We start from the raw sequence: 11,740 nt of genomic DNA, 5'->3' as shown, positions 1-11,740 counted from the left end.
AAGTGGCACTCGTGTTTTCACCTTAGCATCTGGAGAAGAGTCCGAGTCACTTCCCTCCTGAGGGGACGCGTTGGGCTTCCCGTCAAGCTCTTGAGAAGATTCAGATTGACTTCTCTGCCCAAGAGAAGTCCTGGCCTCAGTCTTCTGTTCAACTGATGATTCTGACCCACTTCTCTCTCTCTGGGGGGTAAGACCCTTGCTGTTGAGCTCCGGGGAGAATGGAGAGTGACTCCTGGGCCTGGGTGTCTGAGGCAATGTTTTTGGTTCTGGAGAAGAATCACACTCACTTCTCCCCCTGGAGGGCGTTCTAGGTATATCCTTCACGCCGGGAGAGGACCCTGATAAACTGTGCCTAGAGGGAGTCCCAGACCCATCTCTAAGTCCTGGGGAAGACCCAGACCTACTTCTCCTTGATGGGGTTCTAGGTAAACCATCTTTGAGCTCAGGAGATGATGCAGGGCTACCTCTCTCCCTGGAGGGTGTTCTGGGTACAGCATCAAGCATAGGAGAAGACACACTCTGATTTGAAGACGTTCCTGCTTTTTCCACTGCTTCTGGGGATAACTCAGAACTGCTGTGTCTAGAAGACCTTGTTGACTGTTCTTTCGCATCTAGAGATGGGTCTGTTTCCAGCTGATTAGAAGCGCCACTCAAATCTTTTACCTCAGGAAAAAATCCAGTATTCATTTCTGCAACAGGGCCCGAGTTTCTAAACTGTAGAGATGATACGAAGCTATTCTCCCGGGCAGGGGAATTAGACAGTTCTTTATGATCTGGAGAAAGACGCTGTCCACTCCAAGTTGAGGCCACTGCAGGGATTTCTGCTTCCAAGGAAGCCTGTGACTGGCTTTGGTCAAGAGTCAGAGACACTGCAGACTGTTCATTTTCAGGAGATGACTCAAAATTACTTCCGGTCATTTTTTTATGCTCTGGGGGCAAATGGGGCAGGACCTGACTTGGGAGTTCTTCAGGTTTCTCTTCCAACTCCATTAATTCCTCATTTCGGCTTGGCTTAGCTGATAAGCCACTTTGGTCTTTTGTATCTGGAGATGACCCAATGCCGCCTCTTTCCCTTGAGGGAGTTCTAGGTGTGTCTTTGAGTAGTGGTGGGAACTCACACCTTTCCTGCACCAGAGGGCTGAATTTGTCATTTGGTCTAGGAGATGACACGGCCACATCATCCTGAAGGAGTAAGGTCATTGTTCTCTCTTTTGCTTCAGAAGGCTCAGATTTACTTTGCCCCAGAAAAGATTTGGAGTCCACTGCAGGATATAGGGAAGAGTCGGACTGGGACTTGCCCTGCTCTGGAGACATTCCAGATTTCAGCCTAGGACTCACTGACAACTCACTCCCTTCCTGTCTTTTTGGAGAGCTGCATGCCAGTTCGGTGACTGGAGATGAGGACCTAGACTGGCCACCCTTAGACATCTGAGGTTTATTCTGCAGTGATGGAGATTCAGAATGACTCTGTCTTATATCTGGACTTGATAAATCAGATCCAGGGTCTGGTGAAGTCTGAGAGTGTTCTTGCTGTTGAAGAGACGAAGAACCAAAATAGCCCTCTCCTGGAGATGTAGTAGATTTTACTCCTGCACAGAGGGAGGAAGATCCAGAGCAAATCTGTGCTGGTGAATCTTTAGCCTTCTCTCGGGAACATGGCGATGTTGCTCCGGAAAGACCATGCCCAGGTGGAGTTTGGGGCTTTACTTTGGGGCACGGCGAAACAGACCCTGAGTGACTTTGTCTTGGTGGTGTTTCGGGTTTCACTTTGGTATCTGGTGAGGAGGATCGAGAACGGATGTGATGTGGTAACAATCTGGAGTCAACCTTGGTGCAGGGAGACTCTGATCTGCTTTGCCTTGGCGGTGTTCTAGCTGCAACCCTCCCAGGACTTGGAGAAGAGGAGCCGGACTGGCTGTGAACTGGTGAAGCTCCAGCCTTGGGCTGCGGAGACGGTGAGCCAGACCGGCTGCGCACTGGAGGTGTGCGAGACTTCACTCTCGGAGGAGAAGACCCAGAACAGCTGTGTCTTGAAGGAATCCTGGATTTCACTTCAGGGCCGGGAGGTGACTCGGACCGGCTCTGTCTCTGTGATGCTGCAGAATGCTCACTGGCCTGGGGGCTTGCGACAGGCCCTTGCCTTGGTGGTGCTCCAGATGTCGCCTGAGGCTGAGGAGATGAGCTGGAAGCGCTCTGTCTTGGTGGTGTTTTAGCTTTCTGACTAGGAGGTGAAGACCCAGAGCGGCTTCGCCTGGGTGGGGTTCTAGATTTAGCTTTAGGCTGGGATGATGCAGAGCGACTGCGTCTTGATGGTGTTCGAGATTTTTGTTTAGGGCACGGAGAGGACCCTGAAAGGCTTCGCCTCAAAGACAGGCGCGATTTTGCTTTAGACCGTGGTGAAGAGAGAGATCTACTTCTCCTCGAAGAAACTCGAGATTTTTTCATTTCTGGACTTGAGTTAGACCTGCTTCTCTGTGACATTCTGGATTTGTTCTTCCTCTCAGATGATGAACCTGACCTGCCTCTCCTTTGGGGTGTTCTGGAGTGAGATCTTCCCCGTCTAACTAAGCTTCTACTACGTGATCTTCCTCGTCTTGCTGGTGTCCTCGAGCGCGATCTGCCACTTCTCCTGGCTGGTGTCCTTGAGCGCGACCTGCCACTTCTCCTGGCTGGGGTTCTAGAGCGCGACCTGCCACTTCTCCTAGCTGGGGTCCTAGAGCGCGACCGCCCACGCCTGGCTGGGGTCCTAGAGCGTGATCGGGCGCTTCTCCTGGCTGGTGATCTACTGCGAGACCTCCGCCGCACTGGCGATCGGGTTCTAGACCTGCGCCTGGTGGGGGTTCTAGAGCGAGACCTGCCCCTTCTGGCTGGTGTCCTAGAGCGAGACCTACGCCTAGTGGGTGTTCTGGATCTTGACCTCCTCCTAGTGGGAGTTCTAGAGCGAGACCTGCCCCGCCTGGCAGGGGTTCTAGAGCGAGACCTGCCCCTAGTAGCTGGGGATCTAGAGTGTGACCTGCCTCGTCTTGTTGATCTAGACCTGCCTCTTCTCTGGGCATTTCTGCTCCTGGACCAGCCTGGTCTCTGGGGAGACCTAGAGCGGCCACGTCGCTGGGGGCTCCTAGATCGTCCCCACCTCTGTGCAGACCGGGATCTACGCCACTGAGGGGACCGGGACCGAGAATGCCCTCTCTTGGTGGGGGTTCGAGATCTAGATCGTCCCCTCTTGGTAGTGGTAGGGCTACGAGACCGCCCCACCCTACGAGGAGTATGAGAACGTGACTTATCCCGCTTTGCTCGGCCATGTGAGCGACTCTTGGATGCGGGAGAAGAAGAAATCTCTCGGCGGGATCCAGGAGCTGGTGTGGCTTTAGGGCTTTCAGGGGAGGAGCTGGCATGCCGAGAAACTTTGGTAGTTTGAGGGGATGGTGGGCAGCTTTCTGAAGATGACTGGGGAGGTTTCTCAGGAGACTTAGGTGGTGAATGGCCCCGGGATGGGGAAGCCTCAGTTGGGGGATTCACTGGCTCCTGATTTAAAGGGGTTGTTGCACTAGGTTGTGGGGAGCCGCCATGTTGCTCAGCAAGGAGCGGGGTGGGAGCAGGTGGATCTGGGCCTGTGCTGCTCCTTTCCGGAGAGGGACTAGGTCGAGTTGCAGATTTCTAAGAGTAGAAGAAGAGAGTAGGAATAGGGATATGTAATAAAAATTCTTTATCATTCATTATGATCCCAACACCCTTTCCAATGAAAGTTTTCCTCCACACACCCCATTATAACAACTGGTCCTTTTCTTCACCATAAACAGTCATTTAATTAACAGAATCATATAATATCAAAAGAGAGTTAAAAAAAAAAAAAGAACAATGAATGCACTAAACTTTGCAACAAGTATCCATTACAAATTACTGCAAATCAAAGAAAAAAAGACATTTGTAAATGGAGAAAAGCAATTCCCTAAAGTGCATTTCACCCTCAAAAAAAATTACATTGAAGAACAAAAGCAAAGACTTGATGACGTAATTTGTGTGAATAAAAGTTACGATGCACAATATAGAAAAAAAAGACCCCATTATTAAAAAGGTTTAAATATATATCAAGAATAGGAATTAAACTGTTTCTGAAGGGACCCAAATCACAGCATGGAAAAATAACTATATTACGTGAGAAATGAACAAGCACTAAAACTTTAATAAAGCACAAATAAAACATACCGTTAATAGTATAAGCAAAAGGTGATTACAGCTTAAACGGCAAATATGTATGAGTAAAAACTACTATAAATACACTCCAAAATCATGTTTCCATACTGCAACAGCAACCCAGTGGGTTGAAAACTTTTAGCATACCACGACCAACATTTAAACAAAGAAATTACAGGAATCTAAGTAGTAAAACAGTGAAGAAATTTTTGTTCCAGTGCTATCCACATACAGAGCAGTGACATAAAACCTATTAATGCTCAACAAAGTTTGAAAAACAATTACAAAAGAATCTGCAGATGCAGGAGATAAACTGAAAGCAATGCAGGAAAGAAACTGAATTCCTTCCCCTGAATAAGCACTTAGATCTCATTTCCAATACTTGCCCCTAAATCCACAGCCCTACAGCACAAGGAGTCAGTCATTAACTCAGGAACATACCTCCTTCTTGTCTTTGTCTTCACGTGGGCTGCCAGGCTGCTTCGTAGAGGGCTCTGGGCTGCCGGGCTGCCCTGTGTTGGTGGCACCTGGTTCCCTGGCAGGTGCATCTCCCTCCCCTCGACACTCCGAAGGAGGGGAAGGACTTCGCCCAGTCAAGGCAGCTGTATGGGTTTTAGCTGCAGCACTTCGAGACCTGAGAAAAGGAATTGAGGAAGGTGGAGAAGAGGGAAATCAGTTCGGGGGAGAAGAGAAAACCCCCTCCCCAACTCCCATCCAGCCACCTTTCCTGATTGCACAACCCTCGTCCACAAAACCTTCTCCTATTTGCAAGACTCAAATCATTCATGTTGAGATTCAAGTCAGGTTCACTTTGGTCCTTTCTTTTCCCATCAGTCCCCAAAAAAAACGTTCTCCCTCTACCCTTTTTTCACCTCCCCCAAACCTCCCCAAGCCCTCCGCCCATCCCATTCCCTACCTGCTTCATTCACAACTCACCTCTGAGCCCACCTCCTTCAGGAAGCCTTCCCCGATTAAGGAAGCCAGGGTAAGGATTCCTTCCTCCCCCAGACACCACGAACAAACCACCACCCCCCCTATTCTGGCAGTCCATATACATCAGAACAAAACAAAAATAAAATAACAAAATAAAAAAAAAAAGAGAAGGGGAAAATGTATATGTCTGTCCATCCTGTTGCTTTAGCCTGTCAGCTCCTAGAGGGCAGGGACCGTGTCTTCCGAATGGTCTGTGCAGCGCCTAGCACACCGTGGGCGCTCAATAAATATTAAATTGATTAACCCACAAGTCCCGCTCCCTCCCATCCTCCTGGACCACCCCTCACCGACTGCGGGAAGTATCGGAAGAAGAAGCAGAATCAGCGGAAGTTGACCGATGGGCCCGGCGGCTCTTGGGGGCTGGCGTAGTACTTCTAGACCTGCGGGAACACACCAGCACAGCTCAGCATCACACCTGCACCGAGGGTGGGGGGTGGGGATCCAGCCTGCAACTCCCTGGCAACCAGGGACACCCCGCTCTCCCCGTTCCCCAGGTAGCGTTCATCATGCACTCACTGAGAAACCCCTTCCAATTCACGTAAGTGCACTCACCGCTTCCGCTTCTTGTCCTTAGATTTACGTTTGCTCTTTGGAGTGGGAGACCTAAAAAAACGAGGCAAGGTGATTAAAGAAGGATCTACTTAAAAAAAAAAAAGAAACACCACCCAAAGTGAGGGAGGAATGAAAAGGCGTATCAAGACAGCATGCACGGGGAGAGAGAGGCCCTCCCGTAGAGCAGGCAGGGCTGGCGAGCAATGGCCCCCGCGCCACCGCGGCCCCTGCCAGCACGCTCACCTGTGCTTCCGTTTCTTGGACTCAGATTCCGACCTGTGGGAGAGAAGAGAGCGTCAACCAACACCCGCACTGGCCGGCCGCGCCTCGCCCCAGCCCCGCGCGTACCTGTGCTTTTTCTTCTTGGAGCTCTTCTTCCTTTCCCGCCGAGGGGAGCTGCTCTCGGAACGGCTGCAGGTGGGTGCAGACGGTCATTCTGAGTGTTCCCCCGCCCCACCCACTCCCAGGAGAGGCTGCTGAAGCACCCAACAACTGCAACGATGCAAACATCCCAGCCCTGAGCGTGGGCCTTACACCCCCCCCCCCCAGCCTCCTTAGCCCAGCAAACCTCAAAATGGAGAAGGAAGTCCCAGAAATCCCAACTGCTTTTTGCCAGTCCAAGTTCCCGCAGACTGAACCCTCCCCACCGAAGCAACACGTTCGCTTCTCCTCCCAGCTAGCCCTGAAGGACGCCACCCTCGCCTCTCTGACCAGTCTGAGGGAACACACGACAAGCTCGGCCGCTGGCCACTATGGTAATGTCCCAATTTACCGTCCTCTGTCTTTCTTCTTCTTCTTCTTCTTCTGCTTCGGAGTGGGTGAACGAGAACTGCTGGACTCCCGGACAAGGCTGGAGAGAGCAACAGAGGGAGAGGCTAGAACCCATTTCCTGAGACACCCCCACGTCAGAAGAACAAGCCCACAGGAAGAAGAAATCACCCGCCAAAATGGAGAGCCGCGTGCTCAGAACCAGAAAGAGGAGCTGACGCTGGTTTCTCCATCTTACGTACCTGTAAGGCTTGGGAGGCTCAGGAGCTGGCTGTTTAGCTTCTCGAGCACGACGCTGAGGGTCGAAAGAGCTGCCGTCCACATAGGAGTCACTGATGCCAAAGGCGGCGCGAAGTCTCTCGTTCTTCTTCTCATTCAACTCTGCCAACTGGTGAGTCTCAGTCACCCTACAGGAAAAAGGGCACAGGTCTGAAGGGGAAGGCAGACTGACACTCACGCAGGCTGAGAGGAGCCAAGCGGGCACGGGAAGAGGGCGCCGAGAGCAGGCAAGCAGCAGGGCGAGAAGGGAGGCGCGTGGCCCCAGAGCCCCAGGACAGCGGGAGAGGGAAACACTCACGCTGGCCTTTGCCCCGGGGCCTCCTCCTTGCCCCCAGGGTTCACATCCTTCTCCAGCAGCATGAGTCGGAAGGTCGCCACTTTCTCCTGAATCTGCTGTTCCTCGTACCTGAAGAACAAACCCCTACAGGGTTAGAGCTGGACGACACACACCCCCGGTCCCAGGTTTACGGTTCCAACACTCCCAACAGGGCCCCTTCCCTCTCCACGCACACGGAGCTTTTCACTCACTGTCACCCAAAGGAGCCGTCTCTTAAATCGTCCTGAGCTTTCCCTGTAACCTTTCTCCTCCACTTAACTGCACCCCTAGAAGAGTGGACTTTAAACACGCTACACTCCAGGAGCCGAGAGAGGAAAGTTAAGCAGGTAGAGTTCCAGGTGCTCCTCCCCAACTTCAGGAAGAGTTAAGTCTTTCACTCTGCACCCCAAAAATAGGTCGTGTAAGAGCGCTACCCCCCATGTAGTTTGGAAACCACTGCTCTCGGAAGGTCTGTGCCGGGACGGGGTCCTTCTCCAGGCCCTCGCCGCACCACCCGCCCCGCACACCGCCCTCCCGGCCGGGTGTTCTACTTCTCCTCCTTCCTCTGCTCCTTTCCGAGGCCTCAAGCCGTCTACTGCCCTCTCCACCACGGACGTCACCTGGCAGCTGGCACCCGTCTGGGCTCTGCTTCTTCCCCCACCTCTCCCTTAAAGCACCTTATTGTTTCTCCACACCCCTCCCTGCCCCATGTGCCTCCAGCTCTATAGACCTCAGCCTCCCTCAGGTTACCTCCATCCCAAAGGCACAGCTTTCTCGTCTCCCACTCAGAACTGTCCCTTCACTTCACCTCGCTAGCTCCTTTACCTCTTCCCTCCTCCAACTCCTCTCCAGATCTTTCCAGCAGCCCTACCGCTTCCTACACCCCATCTCTGCACTCACTCAGTGCTCAGCTCATCCCCAGCCCTCCCCTCACCCCTGCTCTTCCATCATCTCCTCCAGCTCGAGGCATCTCAGCTCCACGCGCCGCTTGCGCTCGTGGTCCAGGATGTCAGGATTAGGCCGCTTCACCAGGGCAGCCTCCAGGCGCCGCAGTTCCTCCTCTCCCTTGTAGTCAGGCCGCTCACCCCGGCGGCCCCGCACCAGGGACAAGTTGCGCTGGACGTAGCCGTTGGTGCCGCTGCCCCGGGGCGTCGGCAGCCCGATCCCGTTGTACATGGCCCCGTGCCCGGGGGGGCACCACCGCTCCTGAGGGGGAGCGGGGAGACACGGGTCAGGCCCCTGGCCCCAAACTAACCACTTACCACCACCCAAATCCCTGCTCTCCATCTTGTTCCAACATTATCTCCACACAAAACCTCCTTTAGCTACGTAAGGCTTTATCCTTCCCCAGGTTCTTTACTGGAAAGAGCTACTTTCTTTCCAACGAATCACAGCCGAACCCTTACTGTCTGTCCCTTCAATGCTCAAGAACTCGTCTTGCTCTTACTTGTCTTTCTTTTTCTACCCTAGGCAAAAGGACCTCGTTTCTCTCAAAATTCTTCACTGTCCCTTTATTCTCCTCTGCCCAACGCACAGTGGTGTTTTCATCAACTACTGTAATTCCTGACCTTGGAGAGTAACTGAGAATTCCAAACCGAGTATATAAAACAGACAGACCTGTGGCACCTGTAGCCCTGCAGCCTGAGTCCAAAAATTCTTCCAAGAACCGACCTAAGAATTTCAGACGACTGTTAAAAGTACAAAAAGGACTAAACGGCTCCTAAGTATCCAAACAGGTGGACTGACTGGTTAAGCTAAACCACAAGGGCCCCGTGCAGCCTCACCCCCAGACTAAAGGCAAGCGCGCACAGCAGAAACTCACAAGAACCTTGGCTACCCAATCCTCATAGGCTTCACCTCCCAATGAAGTAACCATTTCCTTGACCTCCATGTCCATAGACTTTGCTGACACCTTATCCTCTCAATTTCCTTCTGACTGGAAGGCCTATGACTTGCATTCTCACCCCACTCCCATGAGCTCCTGTTCAGCATTTCCTGGTTTCAAATCAACGCTTTACACACATCACACCAGCCTCCTCTGTCCCTACTGTTCCCATACCACGTCCACATTCCTCACTATAAAACTTACTCAAAAAACACCCCCCATTCCTTACACCTCACTTTCATTAGTGTCAAACTGCCAGCTTTCCCTGCCAGGCCCTGTGCCTCACCTCCTAGTTGTTCTGCCCCACCAGGTTCTAGAGTGTCAGCTTGTCTGAAGCCCAGATTGTTCAGAAGAGCCCTCAGACCCCAATTTTTCTCTTAATTTCTTGACTACATAAACTCTTTCTCCAATTCATTCTGTCGAAAGCATTTTCCAAGAATATGTATGTATGAAGGAAAACCACCCCAGGAAAAAAAAATCACGTGGAGAGATTAGTGAAAGCAGAGGAAAACAGGAAGAACTGAATAAAAGGAAAAGTCTGCATATCTTAAATTTCACAATAAATACAGATAAATACCCAAAAGGCTGGACTAAAGTTGAAGGGAAAAAAAAAAGAAAAGTGCAGATATTGCAGACAGGAGACAGCCCATCTCTAGAACAGCTTCGGACTCCTCCGATCCCCCCCCCCATCTTTTTAGGTTGGGTTCAGGCCCAATCCCTGCTGCAGACTCAAGAACTGCAAACAACAAAAAATAACCACACCAGAGAGTAAAGAAGTAACAGATGACGCTAAATCTAAAAAAGGTAAATGGAAAGCACAGAAAAAAAATCCAATTTTACAGCCCGAGAAATTAGTTTCTCTACTTTCAAAAGGTAACTCATTTTTTTAAAATACCATTCCTCCCCACTCTAAACCCAAGTCCTTCTTGGCCTACATATACCCCACCTAATTCCTGCTTTCTTTGCAGAACTCTTCAGAATGCGCAATTAGTTCTTCAGCTTAACCATTCACCCACACTTCCATACCACCTCACACAATAATCCTCCCACTCCCTACAGAGGAAAGCTGCTAAGCAAAGAGTATTAAGTCACATGGAACTGGAAACTTTTAGAGAATGAGCCAAAATAGAAATGAAAGAAAAAAAAAGAACCACAGCATTAAAAGCAGCGCTCAAAACAGGAAAATGATGGGGGGGGGGGGCGGGGGAAACATCAACACACACAAAAATCACCCAAACAGGTAACTTTATGTAATTGAAATCCTTACGGCAGGGAGCCCACAAAATGGACAGAGAAATAGCCCAAGTCAAAAGTGTGCGTGGGGGGACTGCAATGAAAGAGAAAAGGGAATTTCGTGCGGGAAAATTATCACCATGTCCAACCAGGCGGGGAAGACACCTTGAAGACTCGCTAGCAGAAGGTTCAGAAAGCGTCGCGCCCGGGAAGGGCCGGGGGCGGCAGGAAGGCGGCCCTGGGTAGGGCCCAGCGCCACGCCGGGAGCCGGGGCCGACGAGCCCGCGCCCCTGGGCGCCCACGCCGTGGCGGCCCGGCCCGCAGCGCAGCGGCGCCCGAGACGACGAGCAACGCCCGGAACGGGCCGGCGCGCCCCCCGACGTCACCGCGCCCCCCACGGCGCCGAGGCAAACGCACACGGGGGCGGCGCGCGCGGGGCCCACGCACCCCGGCGCGGCCGGCTCTCCCCGCAGCGCGGCGCCCCGGCTCCGCGGCCGCCAGCCCAGGCCGGGCCGGGCGCGCGCGCTATTTCGGGCGGGGTGGGGGAGGGGCCGCGCGGCGCCCCGCCGTCTGGGCCGACCGGATCGGGCCGCGGCGGCGCGCGGGAGGGTGCGGGAGACCCTCGCGGGCCGGCGCCGCCAAGATGTCGGCAGGAGCAGCCGCGGGCGGGCGCCCCGACCACACGCGTGGGGGAGGAGAAGCCGAGCAGCGCGCGCCCGCGCCTCGCCGAGCGCGCGCCCGAGCCCGATCGGCGGCGCGCCGTTGCCATGGGGGGAGGGGAGGAAAAGCCCGCGCGCGACCAGAACCGCGCGGGGGAGGGGGAAGGGAGGCCAGCGAGCGAGGCCGTCCGCGCGTGCTGGGGGCGGCGAGCGCGCGTGCGCGCGGCGGCGGCCAGGACCGTTCTCCTCGCGCTCGGGCCTCGCGCCGGCCGCCGCCCCTCCCCCACCCGGCTGGCGCGCTCCCCCACCCTCTCACCCGCCGCCGCCGCCGCCTCCGCCCGCCGCCTCCGAGGGGGAGAGGTCCTGCCGCTGCTCGAACTCCCGAATCCCTGGGGCCTGGAGCCGACGCCTCGCCGGTCCGCCCGCCTCAGCCGACACCGACGCCTCCTCGCTTCCTCAGGGGCCGCAGCGGGCTCCGACTGCGCCACTCGCACCCCGCCTGGGCCGCGCTGCGCGTCAGCACGACTAACTACGCACGTCAGCACGCAGCCTCCCGCGTCGCGGGGCCCGCCGGGAACCGTAGTACGCCACCCCCCCCCGCGGCCTTGTGCGCAGGCGTCAACGCCACCTCGGGAAGTGTAGTTTCTGAAGTCGCGTGAGACAAGCCACTTCGTCGCCGAGGAACTACTAATCCCGTCGGCCAATGCGAGGAACAGCGAGGGAGTGGACCGGAGCTGGCAACGTCTTCTGGAGAGTTTCCGCTGCAGGGGGAGGAGCACCGGGCCTGGCGCCACCTCAAGCGACGCTCGAGCGCTCCTCAGCCTCCCGCCTCCGGCCCGCAGCATTCTGGGACTTGTAGTT

General features: G+C 54.2%; 1 protein-coding gene across 1 annotated transcript; it reads right to left on the bottom strand.

Annotated features, from left to right (window-relative positions):
• Nucleotides 1–5,000: 5,000 nt before the first annotated feature.
• SRRM2 (serine/arginine repetitive matrix 2) lies at nucleotides 5,001–8,278 on the bottom strand (the record flags this gene model as incomplete). Its single annotated transcript, XM_084250262.1, has 8 exons — nucleotides 5,001–5,567; nucleotides 5,740–5,790; nucleotides 5,983–6,015; nucleotides 6,088–6,150; nucleotides 6,512–6,589; nucleotides 6,750–6,914; nucleotides 7,085–7,192; nucleotides 8,037–8,278. The coding sequence occupies 8 exons, from the start codon at nucleotides 8,276–8,278 to the stop codon at nucleotides 5,471–5,473; spliced, it is 837 nt and encodes a 278-aa protein (XP_084106388.1). The 3' UTR covers nucleotides 5,001–5,470.
• Nucleotides 8,279–11,740: the final 3,462 nt, after the last annotated feature.

Source organism: Talpa europaea, assembly GCF_964194135.1.
Source record: "Talpa europaea genome assembly, chromosome: 12".
In the NCBI taxonomy this organism is placed as follows: Eukaryota; Metazoa; Chordata; class Mammalia; order Eulipotyphla; family Talpidae; genus Talpa; species Talpa europaea.
Note: the sequence above shows the minus strand (reverse complement) of the source record. Positions and strands in the feature narration are given on the sequence as shown.